This window comes from Oncorhynchus nerka, linkage group LG12 (genome assembly GCF_034236695.1).
Source record: "Oncorhynchus nerka isolate Pitt River linkage group LG12, Oner_Uvic_2.0, whole genome shotgun sequence".
NCBI lineage: Eukaryota > Metazoa > Chordata > Actinopteri > Salmoniformes > Salmonidae > Oncorhynchus > Oncorhynchus nerka.
The window spans coordinates 68,716,688-68,741,075 of NC_088407.1; the positions used below are offsets into that span (position 1 = coordinate 68,716,688).

The window sequence follows — 24,388 nt, forward strand, 5'->3', positions numbered from 1 at the left end:
ACAAGTCCCCAGGCCCAGATGAGTTCCCCAGAGTTCTACAAAGCTTTTTGGCCCCAGCTTAGCCCTATTTTCATGCCAATGCTGGATGATTTTTTGCAAAAACTGAGTTCTCCCAGACTCAATGCACACAACTCGCATTATACTGTTGCTCAAAAAAGACCAGGACCCTCTATCCTGCTCGTCCTTCCGGCCCATAAGCTTGTTGGATTTCGACTTCAAAATAATTACCAAATTGCTCGCCAAAAGACTAAACACTCTTCTTCCCAAAATAATAAAAGCAGACCAAACTGGATTTATTAGAGACAGATACTCTTCTGATAACATTCGCCGTCTTTTTGATATTATTGATCAAGTAAACCCACAGAAGACCCCTGTCCTGCTGGCTTCACTGGATGCTTAGAAGGCGTTCGACAGAATGGAGTGGAGCTTTCTGTTCTCAGTCTTAGAAAAGTTCAATATGGGCCCAAACTTTATTAAATGGATCAAATCACTATGCTCTCATCCAAATGCCATGGTGACTACTAACGGACTGAATTCTGACACAGATTCCCTTTTGGACCGGGCACAAGACAAGGGTGCTCGCTGTCCCGCCTGCTCTTCTTGTTGGTGGCGGAGCCGCTGGCAGAGTTGATAAGGAGCAATCCAAGTATTACGGGTGTTTCTGCAGGTGGCCTCCAGCACAAGATTTCGCTTTACGCGGATGATGTCTTTCTCTACATATCCAACCCTGAGAAATCCCTCCCATTTTAGACACAATTGCTCAGTATGGCAAGTTTTCAGGTTATAAGATGCATTTGAACAAATCCACTGTCTGCCCTCTCAATCTTACACTCAACAGCTCCATGAAGACACTATGTCCATTCCAATGGAAGACACAGGGGTTTCAATACCTTGGGATCTTCATAACACCAGATCTGAATAGCCTTTTCGAGGAAAACTATCTTCAACTCCTGGATCGAATCAAGAACGATCTCCAAACCTGGATCTCCCTCCCAATTAGCTTAGTAGGAAGAATTAATGTCATCCGTATGAACATCCTCCCTAGACTGAACTATTTATTTCAGATGCTCCCATGCTATCTCCCAGTTTCCTTTTTCAAAACAACTAACCAAAGCATCACCAAATTTATATGGGGCAATAAAAAACCTAGGATCAAGTTCTCCACTCTATCGAAACCTGAATCTAAGGGTGGTCTTGCCCTTCCCTCCCTTCAATTGTACTACTGGTCTGCCCAAATCCGCAACATGCTAAAATTGATCACAAACAGATAAGAGTCAACGTGGATTCAGATAGAAGCCCAATCATGTGGTTCATTGCCACTAAGCTCAATTATATTAATTAATAACTTTAGTGAAGTGGGCAACATAGCTAAAACCTTTGTGATTTACAGCATCCTACTAGCGTGGAGGGACTGTAAGAAATACCAGGGCATTTCCTCCCAAATATGTTCTCACTCACCCATAGTAGGCAACCCAGACTTGCCAAAAGCCCTGAGGGATGCCAACTTTAATCTTTGGCATACTCTAGGAATCAGGACCTTTTCAGACCTATTTCATCAGAAAACCACTACACTGAAATCATTTCAAGAGCTCTGCAGTTAATTCAATGTGCCAAGATCCCATTTTGTTTTTTAAATATCTTCAAATTAGACATGTCATTTCCTCATTTACTTCCAAGAGGAGGTTTAGAAATCAGTTGAATGAAGTTGAAACCCTTCTTGTCACAGCACAATCCATTAAAGGCAAAATATCTTATATCTATAGACTCCTTTCTGAGAAAGGATGCTCCTCCTTCACTCCTTTGAAAATAATCTGGGAAAAAGACCTTGGTCTGACTATCAGTGATGAGTTATGGGCGGAGGTTTGCGACAGGGTATACTGCACCTCTACTAATGTAAAAATGAAAGAATCTAATTACAAATGTTTGTACAAATTTTATTACACTCCTTTGAGACTCCATAGAATGAAAACGGGCATCTCTCCTAACTTTAAAAGATGTACCTCTGAAAGTGGAACCTACAGTATATGCATGTATTTTGGAAATTAACTTTTTGAGGAGCCTCCTGAGGGGGAAGAAGCGCTGTTGTGCCCTCTTCACAACTGTGCGGGTGGGTGTGGACCATGTTAAGTCCTTAGTGACGTGGACGCCAAGGACCTTGACACTTTTGACCTGCTCCACTGCAGCCTCATCAATGTGGATGGGGGTGTGCTCTCTCGTCTTTCTCCTGTAATCCACGATCAGCTCCTAGGTCTAATTTACGTTGAGGGAGATGTTGTTGTCCTGGCACCACACTGCTAAGTCAGTCCTGGATTTTTGTAGTTGAAGTGTACCTATGATGAAAATTACAGGCCTCTCTCATCTTTTTAAGTGGGAGAACTTGCACAATTGATGGCTGACTAAATACTTTTTTGCCCCACTGTATATGTTTTGCATAAGATATGGGCAATACAGTGACTTCAGCACCCGTATCTACGAAAAAAAATCTACTGCAAAGTTGTTAACCATCATGTTCACATATAGTCCATCCAATTTCATATGTACACCAGCTGAGATGGGACGTAAACTCTGCTGCTGAACCGGAGAGAGCTTCTTACATTTCTGCATGAACATTGTGTTTTTGGGGCCGTTGGTCTGATTCCATTTTCCCTTAGACGGACCCTGCTTCTCTTGGCCATTCCTCATAAGGACACGTTTTCTCTTCTGACATCCTCGTTGCCAGTGACCAGAAATCTCACAATAATAACATACACCAGGTTTCTCTTCTGCTGAACGAATAATGTTGTTGGTTTCACTCGGAACCTGCACAACTCTGATAACAGACAGTTTATTATGTTGATTGATGTCCCTGTCCAGTCGTGACAGTCTGTCTAATGTCACCGTAGTTTTGTCTCCCCCAGTCATTAGTTGTGGAAACAAAAGTTTTTCACAAATCATCATGTATGGATTGCATCAGCTGATGAGTGACTGCCCCATTTTTGGAGGAATTGAGTGTATCTCATCTTCCATGTCAGGTAACCAACCCACAGTGTCTAACCACCTCTGCTCTAAACCATTCTTCAAATTCAGAAAATGGTTATTTCGGGTTATGAATACATTTGGTTATCTCTCCCCAATTGGTGGTTGCATTGGTCAGAACCTTAAGGAAAATATGCATGGCTCTCCATCCATTGACCACATCTTGCTCACCCACAGCTCTATAAACCTTTTCTTCAAGTATACCATGTTCACGGTTTTTCTAACAAAGGCTAATAACTGTAACCCATCATAAGGGTGTAGATTGTAGAGTTTCTTATAACGCTTCAAATGGTCCAAAGTTTTCATACCCACTTCTAGGGGATGTTTCAACATTTTTGACCATTCATACAACTGTTTTGGAGATGCTGATTAATGTGTGATTATTGTCACCGGAGGTTTCTCTTTACTACCTTTCATAGCCTGTGTTCTGGTTGGCCTAAGACATCGTTCGTCACCGCTGTCAGTATCTGTTGACTCAAAGCCAGGCAGTGCTGACCTGATGCTTGAAACCTGATCATCCTTGCGCAACTCAGCCGGAGGGTGGATTGAAGGAACAAAGGGTCCTCCATATGTTTGAGCCAATTTTAACCTGATTTGGTTCTTTTAAAATTATATTGGTCTAGACTCACACAGCACTTCTGCCATCAATCGGGAGATTTAGAGTTGACTCTCCCAAAGTGGGTTGCGCTCAGCCTTCTCTCTTTCTTCTGGATCAACACACAGTTGAGTTTTTTTCTGTTGTTCTTGAGACCAAATCATTCTGGTCACGGCACCAAATGTTAGCAGTTGATGTTATTCTTTAATAACACAGACCCCAAAGCAAATCAGGGGGAGGAAAATAGGTTCATTCAAAGAGGATAACTCATAGATGGTATGCTGAGAGGTAGATGGTAGATGGTCGTTCCTTCCCTGTCATCAGTGATTCTCTCTCAGTGAATCTCCCCTGAACGAACGGACAGGATGTAGTTTATAACCCAGCCCTAGCTTGTGGTTGACCAATTAGAATTCCTTGCAATAAAACTGTGCCAATGGCCAAATAACAAGTATCCTATTTCAGACTCAATATAAAGACACATTTCTCCCATGTCTCTGCATTACTCCCTTATTACAGAAAAAACACAATTTCCATTGATCATTAGTACTCTATTGACTTTTTCGTCCTCTGTCTCTGCGTTGTGTATTTATCTTCGAAATATTCTTATAATGTCTCTCCATTTTCCCATGAGACTTTGCATAAACATATATCAGATGTATAACACACATGCACACAGTGACTGACAGACTATATGAGTACTTATTTATCTATCTCTATGGATCAGACATGATTCTTTCTGATGAAAGCAGAACACAAATGTTTGACTTTCAGATCTTTCATGCTTAGGTCAGTTCAAGTTTATTCAGGCTGCCCATTTGAGGGCTGAGAGAGAAGAGAAGAGAAGAGGGCAGATTGCTGGTTGAAACATGATGAATGGTTGGTTGCCATGGTGAGGCAGGTGATTGACAGTTTATGTAATCTACTCAACACATGGTCTGAGAGAGAGACAGGAAACCACCTTAAACGTCTTGAGCTCATGCTTTCGGGTTTTCAGAGGCTCCTTTTCCCTTTTTGAGTAATATCTTTGCTGTGTCAGCCCCAGGCTTCACCCATCCATAGCAGTGTGTGTACCAGACCTTAAGCAATTAGCCCAGGGATAATCCCTAGCTGTGTATAGGGCCGGGTTGTTCTGCCTGCTCTGGGATGACATGGAGAAAGCCAGACAGAACAATGTGTTCTCTCTTACAGCCATGGTCAGATTACCACACATCAAGCTATGAAGGAGACTTGGAATGTTCAACAGAGGCAGCCGGCAGTCCGCTATTTGAGAGATTACTACTTTAATACCGGTACCTTAAACAAACTCTGGTTAGATCAGTGACGTGAGATGCCCAGTGATTCAGAACACCCAAAAGAGCTAACTGCCTTTTATGCTCGCTTCGAGGAATACAACACTGAGTCTTGCATGAAAGCCCCTGTTGTTCCAGATGACTGTGTGATCTCACTCTCCGTGGCCGATGTGAGTAAAACTTTTAAATAGGTTAACACTCACAAGATGGAATACTAGGGCACGATCACAAAGCATATGCAGACCAGCTGGCAAGTGTTTCAATCTCTTCTTGTCCCAGTCTGTTATCCCAACATGTTCCAAGTTGACCACCATTGTCCCTGTTCCCAAGAACTCCAAGGTAACCTGCATAAATGACTCTCGCCCTGTAGCACACTCATCTGTAATTATGAAGTGTTTTGAAAGGCTGGTCATGACATGTCATCCCAGACCCTGGACACACTCCAATTCACATACCGCCACAACAGATCCATAGACTGACATGCCTAGTTAAATTAAAAATTTTAAAAATAAATGTGCTTTTTCTGTGGATGGTCAACAGTATTAGTGGACTAGTACTCCTATGGGCCTTCATAATAGTTATTTGATTTACCATCAGGCATTGATATATTGTTGGCCTCAGAATATGAAAAACACATGCTGAGGATCTAAAATCACTGTTAGACCACTTGCATGCAAAAAGGCCATAAAGCTAGCCCTAAGAAGGCCCAACTCATACAATCACAGGTTATCTACCTTGGTCAACTGGTCTCACAGGGAAAAAGAGAGATGACACAAAGTCGCATGGCTGTCATACAAGCTGCCAAAGAGCCTACTACTATTAAAGAACTTCGCTCCTTCATGGGCTTGTGCAACTACAACAGATGCTGGGTGGACTCCTTCGCCGAAATTGCACAACCCCTTAACGACCTCCTCAAGGGAGACCCTGATTCAAAAGAATGTAACCTTCACGGAAGAATAGAAATAGGTTTTTGGCAAGCTCAAACTAGCTTTGTCATCAGTACCAGCTTTGGGCATTCCGGACCGTTCACCCTCTTTGTGGCTGAGAAAGATGGCTACATGACCTCAGTGCTGACACAAGACCATGGTGATTGTCAGAAACCTGTAGGCTACTATTCAAAGAAGTTGGATTGATGTGATATTGGGATGGGGTCCCTGTCTCAGAGCTATGCAGGCTACTTACGTCGCTGTGTCGATGGTGGCATCGCTTGTTCTCAACCAACATCTTACCATCAAGTGTCCACATGCTGTTCATACTCTTTTGACAATGAATCGAGCTGCACAGGTCACAGCTACTCATTGGAACAAATGGTCAACTGTGTTGGAGGCTCCTAACATCATCATACAACATGGCACACTATGTAATCCAGCTACTCTGATGCTTCCTCCAGATACCACATTACTTCAACATTACTGTTCTGCTTTGGTTTTGGATCAGCTCTCTGATGGGTTTACGAAGAGTCATCTGTTGGAAAAGAACCCTGAGTTTATCTTATACACAGATGGTTCAAGCATTGTGGAGGGGGGTGTGAGGGAGGCAGTCTGGGCAGCTACAATGGACAATGAAGCTCGCATCCGCTACAAGACCATGGTGCTTGCCTACGGAGCTGTGAGGGGAACGACACCTCAGTACCTCCAGGCTCTGATCAGGCCCTACACCCAAACAAGGGCACTGCGTTCATCCACCTCTGGCCTGCTCGCCTCCATACCACTGAGGAAGTACAGTTCCCGCTCAGCCCAGTCAAAACTGTTCGCTGCTCTGGCCCCCCAATGGTGGAACAAACTCCCTCACGACGCCAGGACAGCGGAGTCAATCACCACCTTCCGGAGACACCTGAAACCCCACCTCTTTAAGGAATACCTAGGATAGGATAAAGTAATCCTTCTCACCCCCCCTTAAAAGACTTAGATGCACTATTGTAAAGTGGCTGTTCCACTGGATGTCATAAAGAAAGCACCAATTTGTAAGTCGCTCTGGATAAGAGCGTCTGCTAAATGACTTAAATGTAAATGTAATGTGAAAGTGACAGGCACGTTAGATTTGAGAAAAGCAGACGTTCACTTTATGAGTGACACAATGCTATTGCATACAACTCTAATGCAGTAGGGGAAGCAGAAAGACAAGTAAAAGAGACGTGGGGAATAAGTCCTGAGGGGGAACATGACGTAGTACCAGGACAGAGTGTGATGGTAAAAAAATATGTAACAGAGACATTAGGACCAAGATGGGAAGGTCCTTATCAAGTTTTGCTCATAACGAGGTCAGCAGTAAAAGTCCAGGGAAAATCACGATGGATACATGTCACTCATTGCAAGGTTGTCCATTTTGATGACAAGACGGGGCCTGTAGAATAAATAACTGATCGGTTAGCAATCAGGGGCCAATCTCGGGTGAAGAAGCATAGTAAGATGATCAGAACCTGATAAGCTTCTATGTTGTATATCGCAGTCATCATATTAGGGATATCTAGGTGAAATATCCAACTCTTTCCGTAAAATCGGGACATGCTTACTTAGGGAAATCTATGTGAAATATCAATTTCTATTGAAACCAGGACACTCTTGACCCAAACTGCTACAGACCTATATCTATCCTACCCTGCCTTTCTAAGGTCTTCGAAAGCCAAGTCAACAAACATATTACCGACCATTTCGAATCTCACCATACCTTCTCTGCTATGCAATCTGGTTCCAGAGCTGGTCATGGGTGCACCTCAGCCACGCTCAAGGTCCTAAACTATATCTTAACCGCCATCGATAAGAAACATTACTGTGTAGCCGTATTCATTGATCTGGCCAAGGCTTTCGACTCTTTCAATCACCACATCCTCATCGGCAGACTCGACAGCCTTGGTTTCTCAAATGATTGCCTCGCCTGGTTCACCAACTACTTCTCTGATAGAGTGTGTCAAATTGGAGGGTCTGCTGTCCGGACCTCTGGCAGTCTCTATGGGGGTGCCACAGGGTTCAATTCTTGGACTGACTCTCTTCTCTGTATACATCAATGATGTCGCTCTTGCTGCTGGTGAGTCTCTGATCCACCTCTACGCAGACGACACCATTCTGTATACTTCTGGCCTTTCTTTGGACACTGTGTTAACAACCCTCCAGGCAAGCTTCAATGCCATACAACTATCCTTCCGTGGCCTCCAATTGCTCTTAAATACAAGTAAAACTAAATGCATGCTCTTCAACCGATCGCTGCCTGCACCTGCCCGCCTGTCTGGACGGCTCTGACTTAGAATACGTGGACAACCACAAATACCTAGGTGTCTGGTTAGACTGTAAACTCTCCTTCCAGGCCCACATCAAACATCTCCAATCCAAGTTAAATCTAGAATTGGCTTCCTATTTCACAACAAAGCATCCTTCAGTCATGCTGCCAAACATACCCTTGTAAAACTGACCATCCTACCAATCCTCGACTTCGGCGATGTCATTTACAAAATAGCCTCCAATACCCCACTCAGCAAATTGGATGCAGTCTATCACAGTGCAATTAGTTTTGTCACCAAAGCCCCATATACTACCCACCATTGCGACCTGTACGCTCTCGTTGGCTGGCCCTCGCTTCATACTCATCGCCAAACCCACTGGCTCCATGTCATCTACAAGACCCTGCTAGGTAAAGTCCCCCCTTATCTCAGCTCGCTGGTAGCCATAGCATCACCCACCTGTAGCACGCGCTCCGGCAGGTATATCTCTCTGGTCACCCCCAAAACCAATTCTTTCTTTAGCCTCCTCTCCTTCCAGTTCTCTGCTGCCAATAACTGGAACGAACTACAAAAATCTTTGAAACTGGAAACACTTATCTCCCTCACTAGCTTTAAGCACCAACTGTCAGAGCAGCTCACAGATTACTGCACCTGTACATAGCCCACCTATAATTTAGCCCAAACAACTACCTCTTTCCCTACTGTATTTATTTTATTTATTTATTTATCTCCTTTGCACCCCATTATTTTTATTTCTACTTTGCACATTCTTCCACTGCAAATCTACCATTCCAGTGTTTTACTTGCTATATTGTATTTACTTCGCCACCATGGCCTTCTTTTTTTTGCCTTTACCTCCCTTATCTCACCTCATTTGCTCACATTGTATATAGACTTATTTTTCTACTGTATTATTGACTGTATGTTTGTTTTACTCCATGTGTAACTCTGTGTTGTTGTATGTGTCGAACTGCTTTGCTTTATCTTGGCCAGGTCGCAATTGTAAATGAGAACTTGTTCTCAACTCGCCTACCTGGTTAAATAAAGGTGAAATAAATAAATAAAATAAAAATGTTACTTTCACTTATTTGTTTCCTTCGTTACAGGTTATGATAATCTACATTCTGAAGCTGAAGCAATATCCTTCGATTCAAGGACTGTACATGAAACGATACAAGATCTCCGGTGAAGTGCAACCAGTGGAACGGAAGAAAAATTCCTCACTACCGGCAGACCAGTAGGGCGGCAGGGTAGCCTAGTGGTTAGAGCGTTGGACTAGTAACCGGAAGGTTGCAAGTTCAAATCCCTGAGCTAACAAGGTACAAATCTGTCGTTCTGCCCCTGAACAGGCAGTTAACCCACTGTTCCTAGGCCGTCATTGAAAATAAGAATTTGTTCTTAACTGACTTGCCTTGTAAAATAAAAATAAAAAAAGACCGTCAGAACATAATTTCTAATAGTTATTTATGTGGGACTGGTACCAGTGTGGAAGAGCTGATCACTTTTAAAGGACTTGGTGAATGATTACCTTGCCAACAGGACAATTGAATATTATTGTCTTGTAGACAATTCTTTTTTTTGTGTGAGTTTCCTCCTAATACAGGATGTGGTAGGAATCGTAAGGGACATCAACATTACACCTGTTAATATTTATTTTTTATAACTTTGTTTGAAATCTATTTCTTATTATAACAGCAAGTACAATATGTCCTTTGTGTTTTATAGAAAGGCAAGGTGTTTAATGTGAATGATTTTATGCTTACTGCTAATGTTTTTTATACTGTCTATTTTTTTCATGTTTTCTATTTGTTTCTTAAAATACATTTGAAGTATATGTATTTTTTAAATGGTTTAGGGGGGAGTATAAGAATATTTAGAAGATAAATACACAATGCAGAGACAGAGGACGAGAGGTCAATGCAGGATTAAAGTTCAAGAGGACTAAAAGTCAATAGAGTACTATCGATCAATGGAAATAGTGTTTTTTCTGTAATAGGGGATTAATGCAGAGACATTTTGGAGGATTTTGTCTATATATTGAGTCTGAAATAAGATACTTGTAATTTGACTATTGGCACAGTTTTATTTCAAGGAATTCTAATTGGACAACCACAAGCTAGGGCTGGGTTATAAACTACCTCCTGTCCCTTTGTTCAGGGGAGAATCACTGAGAAAGAATCACTGAGGACAGAGAAGGAACGACCATCTACCATCTAACTCTCTGCATACCATCTATGATTTATCCTCTTTAAATGAACCTATTTTCCTCCCCCTGATTTGCTTTGGGGTCTGTGTTATTAAAGAATAACATCAACTGCTAACAACATCAATGTGGTCGGATCATTCTTCAGAAAAGAGATGGCTGTCTAGATTCTGTTAGATAGCAACAGCCTGCCTGGGATAGCATCAACCTGCTTCTTACTATATTTGTTGCAGGGCATAAATTGGCAGATACTGTATGTCATCTCCAAGTACATGAAACCAAACTAACATACTTGTTCATTTGTACACATTTGTGAGTCAACAAGATTGCTCAAATATGTGAGTCTCCTTGTATTCCTATCAGAAGGCTCCTCTCAACTGCCTCCTTCAAGCATGAGTGGCCTTCTGCTACCATTGAATAAAGGACAGACCGGCATGTCCACTTGCAATAGTAGCACTTTACACACTCGATCCAAATGCCACACACATTCAATAGAAATGCCAACTTTAAGTATACCTGCCATAAATGCCAGCAGAGATTAGCAGTTTTTACTTCTCCTTTGCGAGCATGACGCTCGGAGAGACAGTAGAGCGCACCACAGACGGATAAACAAGTGGCTAAAAATAAAGACACAACAGGCACATCTATAAAACATCTGGCTCCACTAAATGCAGCATAAGTCTAGTGTACAGATGTAGGATCTTAATTTGAGCCCGTTTGCTACAATAGGAAAAGAACCCTGCAGCAACAGGAAATTAAAATTAGTATGTGGATTATAATGAATGGATATTTTTGTAGGGGTTGATACATTTTTCTTAAGGGAAAATGTAAGACTGAAATGTTAAAGTGGAAATTGTACATTTCAGGAGCCTTTTTAAACCTCAAAAGCACTACAAGTTTTACATTTCCTGCATTGCAGGAATGTTCTCCTGGATCACGTGGATCAAATTTAGATCATACATCTGTAGTAAGCTCTATGACTAGATTCTATTCAACAATTGATAGATTCTTCCCCAAACTACACTAATTCCATATTTATTACAGTTTTTTTGGATTGCTTAAACACTAAAATTAAAAGTAGTACACTATTAGCAAAACCATACACTCAAGAAGTAAAACATCAGCCCATATTTGCACAACTATAAGCACATTGTCAACCTCACACTTGTTGCAAAACTCTACACACAGTGATTTTCAAAACACTAAACACACTTAACATACATTACACACAAACATCTATCATGAAGTCACGTCCTTGTAATACCAAAGCACTGACTGTCAAATTACCACACCCTCCAACCAATTGGTTCAACACAGTCATCAGGTGTGCAAACACTCGTTTGCTTAATTGTAGACACACCAATCAGGTGTATAAGCACTATAAAAAGCAGCAGGTGAGTTCATCGGTCTTCAAGCACAATGGAAAGAGTCAGAGAAAGAATAAGACAAGGAGGAGGAGGAGGACGACGAGGAGGAGGAGGAGGAGGAGGAGGAGAGAACGAGGAGAACGAGGAGGACGAGGAGGAGGAGGAAGGGGAGGAAGAGGAAGACAAGAAGGTGCTCAAAGAGGACCGAATCTGACAAATGAGATCCGCGCAACACTGGTTGACCACGTTGTCAACCACGGCCTGACGCTGAGGGAGGCTGGACTGTGAGTACAGCCAAATCTAAGCCGATATACAGTGGCAAGTGTGATGAGAACATTTTGACTGGAAAATAGGTATTGTAAAAATATCATCATATCAAAAACATCTGCACGGTTTCAGTAACTGCTTACAGTACTGTATTCTATGCACTATCAGCACTTCTGTTACCTTTTCTTGTGAAATTACTGTACTATTGTATACTGTTTTTCTACACAGAATTGAGGTTCAGGGACGACAAGGGGGAAGGCCTCCTATGTTCACAGAACAGCAAGAGCGGGAGATAGTAAACATGGTTTTGGCCAACAATGCCTTAACACTCAAGCAGCTCCAAGCTAACATTGTCAATAACCACGCCATTTTCAACGATATCCATCAGGTCTCAACATCAACACTGCCACGCATCCTAATAAAAAACATTTTCAAATGAAGCAAATTTATCGAGTGCCTTTCGAGCGCAATTCCGAAAGGGTGAAACGACTTGATTATGCAGAGGTATGTATTCACTTTAGCAGTGTGATCTTGCATACTGTCTCATCCAGAACGCCGCAGCCCGTCTGGTGTTCAACCTTCCCAAGTTCTCTCACGTCACCCCGCTCCTCCGCTCTCTCCACTGGCTTCCAGTTGAAGCTCGCATCCGCTACAAGACCATGGTGCTTGCCTACGGAGCTGTGAGGGGAACGGCACCTCAGTACCTCCAGGCTCTGATCAGGCCCTACACCCAAACAAGGGCACTGCGTTCATCCACCTCTGGCCTGCTCGCCTCCCTACCACTGAGGAAGTACAGTTCCCGCGCAGCCCAGTCAAAACTGTTCGCTGCTCTGGCCCCCCAATGGTGGAACAAACTCCCTCACGACGCCAGGACAGCGGAGTCAATCACCACCTTCCGGAGACACCTGAAACCCCACCTCTTTCAGGAATACCTAGGATAGGTTAAAGTAATCCTTCTCACCCCCCTTAAAAGATTTAGATGCACTATTGTAAAGTGGCTGTTCCACTGGATGTCTTAAGGTGAACGCACCAATTTGTAAGTCGCTCTGGATAAGAGCGTCTGCTAAATGACTTAAATGTAAATGTAATGTAAATGTCTCATAATCTTTTACTGTACTGTAATATGTATACTAGATCTACACTGAACTACATAATTTTGCCTGACACTGTTTTTCAGAGAGTTTTACGAATGGATGGAGAGGAGATCCAGCATGAGTTCATTTACGTAGATGAGGCTGGGTTCAACCTGACGAGAACACGAAGGAGGGGAAGAAACATCATTGGCCACAGGGCTATAGTCAATGTCCCAGGGAAACGTGGGGGTAATATAACACTCTGTGCAGCCATTACACAGAATGGGGTCCTCCACCGCCATGCCCATATGGGCCCTTACAACACAGCACTCATACTTACATTCTTGGACCAATTGCACAACATAACAGCAGCAAATCAAATCGATCATATGCAATACATTGTTGTCTGGGACAATGTGTCTTTCCACCGCTCTGCTCTGGTTCAGAACTGGTTTCAGCAACATCCACATTTCACCGTCCTATATCTTCCACCATACTCTCCATTCCTCAACCCTATAGAAGAGGTTTTCTCGGCATGGCGGTGGAAGGTATATGATCTCCGTCTCCAGCCTGAGGTACTCCTCATCCAAGCCATGGAGGAGGCCTGTGACCAGATGGAGGTAGCAGCAATGCAAGGATGGATTCGTCATTCAAGACGTTTCTTCCTGAGGTGTCTTGCTAATGACAACATTGCCTGCGATGTTGATGAAATTCTCTGGCCAGATCCAGCTAGGCGAAGAGACAATGTCTAGTTCTTTTTTTGTTGTTGGTTTTTTTACAGTTTTTCTCAGTCGCTTTGGTGCATTTCTTAGATCAAAAGTGCAATTCTTGAAACTACTTGTACAAATTCCAAATCATCTAGTCACTTGTGCACATCAATAAAGCAATTTCTTATTCCTTTTGAGCAAATTGCAATTGATAATGTACAAGTGTCAGCTTTCTTCCACATTATCAATTGCTCATGTCATGTTGATCAAAATGTAGTAGATGGTTCTCTGTTGAATAGTCTTACCCCTCAAAACATCTAGGCATTAGTTCCTTGCATAAGCCATTACATGCAAAATTGTTGAACTATTTGTCATAAACTGTCAAGCATAGTTTTACACATTTCTATTAGACCTTTTGTACAAAAACGTGAACTGATGAATCGTGCAGGTGAAATTGACCCTCACTCATGAAGGAATGTAAAGTGTTAGTTCAACCAACAATCAACCAGTTGTCTAAATTTCTCAAAAGTGCATCTCATGAAGAATCAATTGGCAAGCATACATAGACAGACCAAAAACACAGAGTTGCAATCTTCCAATAATGGATGGACCAGGAAATTAACAGGGTCAACAGCCAAGAGGAGGAGGAAGAAGAGGAGCAAGGATGCATGGTGGAAGGCAAAACAGAGGAAGAGGCAGAAGAGGACATAGGCTCCACCCGGCACAGCCAGAAGAGGACTGGCCACCCCTCACAGCCTGGTTCCTCTCTAGGTTTATAATCTCCACCTGGCACAGCCAGAAGAGGACTGGCCACCCCTCATAGCCTGGTTCCTCTCTAGGTTTATACAGTAATCTCCACCTGGCACTGCCAGAAGAGGACTGGCCACCCCTCATAGCCTGGTTCCTCTCTAGGTTTCTTCCTAGGTTTTGGCCTTTCTAGGGAGTTTTTCCTAGCCACCGTGCTTCTACACCTGCATTGCTTGCTGTTTGGGGTTTTAGGCTGGGTTTCTGTACAGCACTTTGAGATATCAGCTGATGTACGAAGGGCTATATAAATACATTTGATTTGATTTGATTTAGGCGCATATCTGATGACATAAGGGCCACTATTGTAGACCATGTTGTCAATCATGGCCTTACAATGGCTGAGGCGGGTCGAAGGGTGCAGTCGAATATTGGGAGATCAACCGTGTCTTCAATAGTTCAAACGTTTTGAAGAGAGAACAGGTATGTCCACCAATGTACAGTGTACTGCTACTGTATATAAGCAGTATACTGTATACTTCCTACAATGCTTCATATTACAGTAGTCCACTTGTATTTCACAGCATACAGAAATATACTCTATACAGATACATACTGCACCTTACATGCACCCACCTGTATGTTTTACAGTAAAATGTATGTTCGCATAGTTTTTGTGAAAGTGTGCGATGCATCACTGTATTTTTCCCCACATAGGACTGCAAGATTACCTCAAACCGGTGGCAGAGGACGCCGTTTCACACCTCAACAGGAGGAGGCTATTTGCACCATGGTCCGAGCAAACAATGCCATGAGACTCAGGGAAATACAAAGGACCATTATAGAAGACAACGATGTCTTTGAAAACATCCATACGGTTAGCATCTCAACCATCAACAGGGTGCTGCATAGAAACCAGATGAGTATGAAACAGCTGTACCGTGTACCATTCCAAAGGAATGAGGACAGAGTTAAGGAGCTACGGTACCAGTATGTACAGGTAAAACATATATCTATATAACTACTTTACAGCAACATTTTATAGAGATACATAGTACAGTAAGCATAAACTGCACACATTTCCATTGCTGTGGAACGAACATACAATATATGTACATGTTATGTCACTCTTCCTTACCAAAACAAATTCAACTGTGTGTTCTGGGATATAGCGTATAATGGAGTTGGAATCAAGTTAACCCTCCCACATGCAGGAGGCGGGGTCGGAATATCATTGGTCACAGAGCTACTGTGGATTTGCCAGGCCAACGGGGAGGAAATATCACCATGTGTGCTGCTATTTCGGAGCATGGTGTCCTAACATATATCCCCCTTATAGGGCCATACAACACCCAGCATCTACTCAACTTTTTAGAGACTCTCTACAGGGCTCTCATCCCTGATCCCTGATGATGAGAGGGGTCTGTTTAGAGAGGATTTGCCAAAGTATGCGGTCATTTGTGATAATGTGAGTTTCCATCGATCAAACATAAGGCAATGGTTTGTGACCCACCCGAGGATGCTCATAAAATTCCTCCCACCTTATTCACCATTCCTTAAGCAAATTGAGGAGTTATTTTCAGCATGGAGATGGAAGGTGTACGATCGTCAGCCACACACACAGATGACCCTGCTGGCTGCAATGGATGCAGCATGTGAGGACATCACAGTAGACGCCTGCAGAGGATGGATAAGGCATTCCAAAATATTCTTTCCACGTTGCATTGGAAGGGAAAATATCCGGGGTGATGTGGATGAGAATATGTGGGTCGGCAGACAGGAACGTCTGGATGTGTAGAGACAGCACAACAGTGCTGCGGGCAAAGTTGTGCCTTAGGGGTGGTTTCCGGTGTTTCTTTCTAATTTAGTTTTTTTTTCCTTTGTGCCTCTTGGGTTGTCCAGTCTCTTTCAATCAATAACCCACATACAGTAATAAGTAAATAGCACTGTTAGAATTGATATATGCCATAGAAGTGCAGCCTTGTGCATTTTCAATACAGTAGCTGTCATCCAAACTGTAGCCTAAGTTTACATCAGGTAATACTGTCAAAGTACACAGTTACATTGACAACATGCCTAAACATTTTGACGACCTTGTTCGTGAACAATGACTCAATGACTCATCATTCTGATGACACTGACATGATCATTGGCATGAATATTTACTTTTGAGAGATGTACTAAGGATTTTTAGTGACTGACTAGCTTTAGAAACATATCTATTGTATATTGCAATTTGTACAAATTGTTCTGAGAAATGCACTTATTATTTTGCACATGTTAGGGATGATGTGAAAAATGCACCAAAGCGACTGAGAAAAACTGTAACTTACAATACGTAAAGTGACGTTTGGTTACAGTATTATGAATCTCCATGTCAACATTTTGGGCGTGTTGAGAAACAAATTAGTTTCTTCAGTCTGCAACATTGGTCTTGTGTAGTGTTTGGTCAATTTACATTATATTTGTACTTTGTTGATAGTAGCCTACTCTAATCATAGGGAAGTAGAAGTGCTAAAAGTGTTTTAGGTTTATCACAGCAGAGTGTAACTCGTGCAAACAGAGTATAGTAATGTGAAACGTGTGTGTTTCATATGGTAACATAGTGTGGTTTTTATAAAGAAGTGTATAGTTTTTACAAGAGTGTTTAATTTTGCAAAGGATCTGTAGTGTTTTGCTAATTGGGTGTGTGGTTGTGCTAATTGTGTGTAGTGTTTTGAAAATCGTGCTTAAGCAATAAAAAAAAACGGTAAAAAGTCTGGTCTTTATCAACTTCCTTGGTAAGACCTGTAGCCTGCTGAGTGAGTGTTTAGAATAATAACTTTCCCAGTTTATAACACTAACACCACATGCCATTTCATTTACAATCATGGGAACAACAGTCACTATGAAAAATACTCTGTTCACACACACACATACACACACACACACACACACACACACACACACACACACACACACACACACGCCAGTAATAGTGTAGAAATACCTCAGTATCTGTAGCTCTTTCACTAAACAGTGGTTGTGCATGTCTTGAGAGTGAGGGTTTACCATGGTGTCTTTGTGTGTTTGGCATTCATTTGTTTTATCTTAATTACTGGGAGTCACAGCAAACCTTGAAGAGTTTAGGTAGTATTACAACAGAGCTGTAGTGTTGTGTGTGTGTGTGTGTGTGTATGTGTGTGTGTGTGTGTGTGTGTGTGTGTGTGTGTGTTACAGGGGTGACCTGACTCAACAGCAGCTGTTCTATTGATCCCCAGTTCAGTTTCCACCCTTTGGGATGAGTTCATCTTCTCTCCCCGTTTCCTTTCCACCCTCCACCCCCTTCGGCTGGAGAATATTAGTTCCAGCTCCCTCTTTCCCTTCAGGCAGACAGATAAAGCCACCATAGAGCCAGCTGTTCAATCAGTGTATATTTCAGTGTATATTTCTGTTTGGTGCTTTGATGTTCTGAGGGTCGATCTCTGAACGCATGTCTCTTTGTTCTGAAATCAGTAAATATACAAAAGGCAATTTCACAGCAGGATGTAGGGATGACACAGACCCCTGGCTCTACATCGCCAACAGATGTTTGTTCTAGCTAATAGGGCTAAGAGGGGAAGGGAAGCGCCGCACTGCCTGTCACACCCTCTCCCCTGTCGCCCCAACGTCAACCAACAGAAAAATCTCCTCCTCGCTAGATTTGCTTTTCCCCACATCATTTGCAACATACAGTATGCCATGGCTCTCTTAGACCTCCTCTCAGAGTAAATATACTGGAGATTTCTTTATTTTAAATGCAAGGTCTTGAAATTATTATTTTAATGGCTAGCTCACACTTGAAAGTTCACCACCGCTCATAATGTGGGCTCGGTAAATCCTTGAGAATTGGCTTTAATATGAAAATAATCTTCTGCCCATTCAACTTCCTCTCTCCTACTCTCTCGCTAATTTGTGACTGGCCGGCTCGATTCAGTCTTATGTAGCAAAATTTGAAATTGTGTTTTTTTTTTTTACATTGGATAAGAGTAAAAATTGGTATATCTTACACTACAGTTGAGGAAAATTGGGAGAGTAATTCTGCTTTGAAAGTTGATAAACTTGTAACCACACTTTTCAGAAAATGTCCCTGAATGTTTTGGTACACCTACTGGAGAGCTCATCTTTGCTTATACCAATTCAGCATTCTACTAAGCCTTAGCCCCGCCCATCTCTTTAAGGATTCACATGTGAGGCCTTCTGCTAAACAGAGTGAGTACGGTAGTGAACTAAACAACCTAAGAGGTCAAGACTAAAGGCTGGTTTATGCTACGTCTATCGACATGTCTGTATACAGTTGTCGCAGTGACATCATGAACATTGTCGTCCGACATTCAACTTGTCGTTGTCCTTATGAAAAAGTATAAACGCAAAAATGACAGGCTGCATGACACTATTTTAACACCAATAAACCCGTCTGTTTAAGCTCTAATTAGTATACAGTACCAGTCAAAAGTTTGGACACATCAACTCATTCAAGAGTTTTTCTTTATTTTTTACTATTTTCTACATTGTAGAATAATAGTGAAGACATCTAAACTATGAAATAACTCATATGGAATCATGTAGTAACCAAAAAAGTGTTAAACAAATCAAAAGATATTTGACATTTGCCATCCTCTCACCGAGTACATGCCACCAACACAACCCTCTTCAACAGTCAATATGCTATCCTGTTGTTAGAAGGATTTTCACATAGCGGGTTCCACCTAACATCCAGCAAGGTATGCGGTTGTATTTATCAAACACGCCCACCGAGTGTAAATATATTCAGTGTAAATATTTTCTCGTCTTAGTGCTTATCTCCAAACCTCCCCCGTTAGCTGGCCTGGCACAATATTCTTTCAAAAGGATCCAGAGAAGAAAGCAGGAAAACAGGGCTTTACCATCACCCTGCATAACAGCTCAGACACAGTGAGACTGGTGCTGTGCAGTTCAGCGCCAGGCAGAGGGAGAGAGAAGGGCCAAGCTCACCGTTGATACACTCGTACACATCACAGCATCGCCCGGGGGTACCATCGCCGCGGGAGACCACCTGGCGGGAGCTCTCCACGGTGCATTGCGGGAAACTGCACAGACCAGGCAAACACTCACACCTAGAGAGAGGGGGATTTGTAGAGTTAGTAAACATCAGATGGATACACCCTCATACCTGACTACTTTATATAACAGCCAAAGAAAGTGCATTGATTGTTGCATTCAGAGGAAGTTCGAGGCACACCTGGTGGGGAGGGTGCAGCAGCCGTCCGCGGTGAGACGCACCTGGGTCTCATAACTGTCAGGTGGACACTGAACCTGCTGGACAAGAGGGCACTCCACTGTGCTGCAGTCCACACTAAACACTAGGTACAGTAGGGTAAAACACAGAGACAACCATTAGTGCTGCAGTCCACACTAAACACTAGGTACAGTAGGGTAAAACACAGAGACAACCATTAGTGCTGCAGTCCACACTAAACACTAGGTACAGTAGGGTAAAACACAGAGACAACCATTAGTGCTGCAGTCCACACTAAACACTAGGTAGGGCACAACACAGAGAGAATCATCAGAGCTGCAGTCCACACTAAACACTAGGTATAGTAGGGTAAAACACAGAGACAACCATTAGTGCTGCAGTCCACACTAAACACTAGGTAGGGCACAACACAGAGAGAATCATCAGAGCTGCAGTCCACACTAAACACTAGGTACAGTAGGGTAAAACACAGAGACAACCATTAGTGCTGCAGTCCTCACTAAACACTAGGTAGGGCACAACACAGAGATAATCATCAGAGCTGCAGTCCACACTAAACACTAGGTACAGTAGGGTAAAACACAGAGACAACCATTAGTGCTGTAGTCCACACTAAACGCTAGGTAGGACACAACACAGAGAGAGTCATCAGAGCTGCATTAAGTATGTTAATTTGAACAGTTTCTCACAGCAGGAAAACAATCTTGCAGCAACAGGAAATGTGAATTATTAATGGACATTTTTGTAGGGGTTGATACATTATTCGGAAGGGCAAATCAAGTCTGACATTTTTAAGTGGAAATTACAAACTTTAAAAGCCTTTTTAAACCTCAAATAGACTACAATTTACATGTCCTGCAATGCAGAAACATTTTCTGTGATAACAGAGTGATCAAATTAAGATAGCATACCTGTAGGGAGGGCATAACACAGAGTCAACCATGAAACATCTTGTAGAAGAGCACATTGGGAGTAGTGTGTGTTAAGAAAACAGACGTGTCAGTATTTTAACTGCAACGTGATATGTCATGCTGTCTGTTTATGTGCACAGGGAGATCACGGCACCAGCACATTCCTATCCTGGCAACCACTCCTTCTGTGGGCTAGGGCCTTCATTACACCACAACTCGAGGTGATAAACCACTGTCGGAAGGATGCAGCTGCCATTCAGGAGTGTAAACACATTCATATGTAGCCTACAATTTGGGCATTGTGCTTGGGAAATGCGTTCAGAAAATGGAATATAATAATAATAATATTTATTATTATTATTATTACTACAATGAGCTAAGTATCAGAATCAGAAAACAATATTGCCATGTCACAAATAGTTGCTAGAGATTGTTATTTGTAGCTAGTGTACCTGGTTTGCACTCGTACAGGTCGCAGCATTCTCCAGGCTTCCCAGAGCCCTTGGCTACCAAGATGTTGAGGTATCCAGGCTGGCACACCTTCCTCAGGCACCCTGCAGGGCTGCAGACACAGCGGCTGGGCAGGGGACAGCACTCTCCAGGGGGTGCGTAGCCTTCGATTAGCACCGCGTCCTCAGGGCAGCGGGGTGAGAACTGCACCTCACACCGCGCCATGGAACAGTCAGGCCGCTCCTCTGCAAGAGAGAGAGATCAGATTGTTGATTGTAGCTTTAAGACAATATTTGTACCGTTATAGATTAAATCATCTGCCCTGGCTGTTAATTTTAGTGTAATGGGTAAAAACATTTCAAGTAATTTCAAACTGAAACTTTAAAACATGTCTGAATTTCTCAGGGAATTTTTCTGAAAGGAACACTGTTGGGACACCCAGAACATTCGGCAAATGGACGTTAGAGGAATCGGGAACGTTATTGCTAACCTTTAAGAACCTACAAAGGACATTCAAGGACCTAAAATGTGTCGTCTGGGCAGTCAATCGAATGGACTATTTACCATTCAGGTCAAAGTCCCAAATTTTATACACACAATGAGTAAAGACACTTTTCCATCAGAAGCACAGCAGTTTCTTTCTGACTCCAAACTTTATTTACACAGAGAGCTAGATGAAGGAAGTATAAAAGTGCATCAGATGGGCAGGTAAAACAAGCATTCAACATTGACGTGAACGTGAATGAAGTGAAAATGTAAATTGCTGAAATTATGAGTACAGCAAACATACAGGAACTGAGAGAGGTATGGCGCACTAATGCCCTCACTTTCCGGATAACACACAGACGCAGGAGGCTAACAGACAGAAAGCTGAACACACAAACAATCAGATGTGACATGCACGCACACAAACCCATTAACACAAAATCAAAAGTGGGACGCACACACAATTGGATATGGCCAACTACCATCCAGTATGAATTGTGCTGTCTCCAAAGTGCTGAAAAGGCTGGTGCACACACAGGTTGTCAACTATTTCTCACTCAACAACCTATCAAAGTGACTTTAGGAAGACACACAGCACATCTACAGCAGTGCAAAGGGTTGTGTAGAACATTAAGTCGGCTTGTAACAGCCAGGAGGACACAGCAGCACTGTTCTTGGATCTGAAGAAAGATTTTGACACTGTTCACCCCAACAAGCTCCTGAGGAAGCTTGCAAAATTAGGCTTTGACACCACTGCAATCAAGTGTTTCATATCATACTTACAGAAGAGGAGTCAGTACACCAAACTGCAGAGCACGCAGTCAGGCCAGGAACCTGTGGTGAATGGAATCCCACAAGGGAGTTTGCTTGGACCCCTACTGTTCTCCATTTACATAAATTACCTTACATCAGTGCTGGAGAACTTTTGAAAACATTTACAGTACCAGTCAAAAGTTTGGACACACCTACTCATTCAAGGGTTTTTCTTAATAATTTACTATTTTCTACGTAGTAACCAAAAAAAGTGTTAAACAAATCAAAATATATTTTATATTTGAGATTATTCAAAGTAGCCAACCTTTGCTTTGATGACAGCATTGCACACTCTTGGCATTCTCTCAACCAGCTTCACCTGGAATGCTTTTCCAACAGACTTGAAGGAGTTCCCACATATGCTGAGCACTTGTTGGCTGCTTTTCCTTCACTCTGCGGTTCAACTCATCCCAAACCATCTCCTTTGAAGAATCTCAAATATAAAAAATAACACTTGCTGCAGGGACTTGCATCCATTAAGCCACAAGAGCATTAGTGAAGTCGGGTACTGATGTTGACCGATTAGACCTGTCTCGCAGTCAGTGTTCCAATTCATCCCAAAGGTGTTCGATGGGGTTGAGGTCAGTGCTCTGTGCAGGCCAGTCAAGTTCTTCCACACCAATCTCAACAAACCATTTCTGTATGGACCCCTCACGGCCTACTGTTCCTAGGCCGTCATTGAAAATAAGAATTTGTTCTTAACTGACTTGCCTAGTAAAATAAAGGTAAAATTAGAAAATTTGTGCACGAGGGCATTGTCATACTGAAACATCAAAGGGCCTTCCCCAAACTGTTGCTACAAAGTTTGAATCATAGAATCATCTAGAATGTAATTGTATGTTAAAATTTCCCTTTACTGGAACTAACGTGCCTAGCCTGACCCATGAAAAAGAGATTCCAATGGCAGTGAGCTTTATACTACTCCAGCTGAGCTTTACACTACTCTAGTCACTTTACTTTACAAATTACCTCGACTAACCTGTACCCCCGCGCATTGACTCAGTACCCCCTGTATATAGCCTCATTACTGTTATTTTATTATGTTACTTTTTTATTTTTACTTTAGTTAATTTAGTAAATATTTTCTTAACTCTATTTTCTTATAACTGCATTATTGGTTAAGGGCTTTTAAGAAAGCATTTCATGGTAAGGTCTACAACTGTCTGTAATGATTGGTAAGGGTTCATTATATTATTTATAACTCAGAACAATAAAGAATAAAACAACAAAGAGAACGAAATGAAACCAAAACAGTCCTGTACGGTGCATACATAAAACACAGAACAGAAAATAATCACCTACGAAACACAGGTGGAAAAAGGCTACCTAAGTATGATTCTCAATCAGAGACAACTAACGACACCTGCCTCTGATTGAGAACCATAGGCCAAACTCAAAACACAACATAGAAAAACGAATATAGACAACCCACCCAACTCACACCCTGACCATACTAAAACAAAGACATAACAAAAAAACTAAGGTCAGAACGTGACACCAAAGGTGCGGACTCCGGCCGCAAAACCTAAAGCTTATAGGGGAGGGTCTGGGTTGGTGTCTGTGGCGCGGGACGTGGACCCCACTCGACCATAGTCCTTCTCCACCTCTTTACCCGCCTCCATGGCCTCTTTAACACGGTGACCTTTCGTCGCCGACCTCGGACTGGGGACCCAAGCCACGGGTCCTGAATGGATGGGACATTCCGGCAGCACCGGACGGACAGGAGATTCCGGCAGCACCGGACAGGCGGGAGACTCCGGTAGCTCCGGAATGAAGGGCGATTCTGGCAGCTCCTGGCTGACGGACGGCTCTGGCAGCTCCTGGCTGACTCAGGACAGACGGGAGGCTCTGGCAGCTCAGGACAGACGGGCGGCTCTGGCAGCTCAGGACAGATGGGCGACTCTGGCAGCTCAGGACAGACGGGCGGCTCTGGCAGCTCAGGACAGACGGGAGACCCTGGCAGCGCTGGGCAGGAAGAAGACTCTGGCAGCGCTGAG

At 42.7% G+C, this 24,388-nt stretch overlaps 1 protein-coding gene across 1 annotated transcript in view; it reads right to left on the reverse strand.

The window, feature by feature from the left end:
• Window positions 1-24,388, reverse strand: part of LOC115138651 (cysteine-rich motor neuron 1 protein-like) — a 196,529-nt gene that overhangs the window by 84,656 nt on the left and 87,485 nt on the right. The window contains exons 3-5 of the mRNA XM_029675742.2: window positions 21,095-21,337; window positions 19,714-19,834; window positions 19,467-19,588 (exon numbers count right to left, since the gene is read on the reverse strand). Coding sequence (XP_029531602.2) covers window positions 19,467-19,588; window positions 19,714-19,834; window positions 21,095-21,337 — 486 coding nt within the window. The remainder of the gene's footprint in view (window positions 1-19,466; window positions 19,589-19,713; window positions 19,835-21,094; window positions 21,338-24,388) is intronic.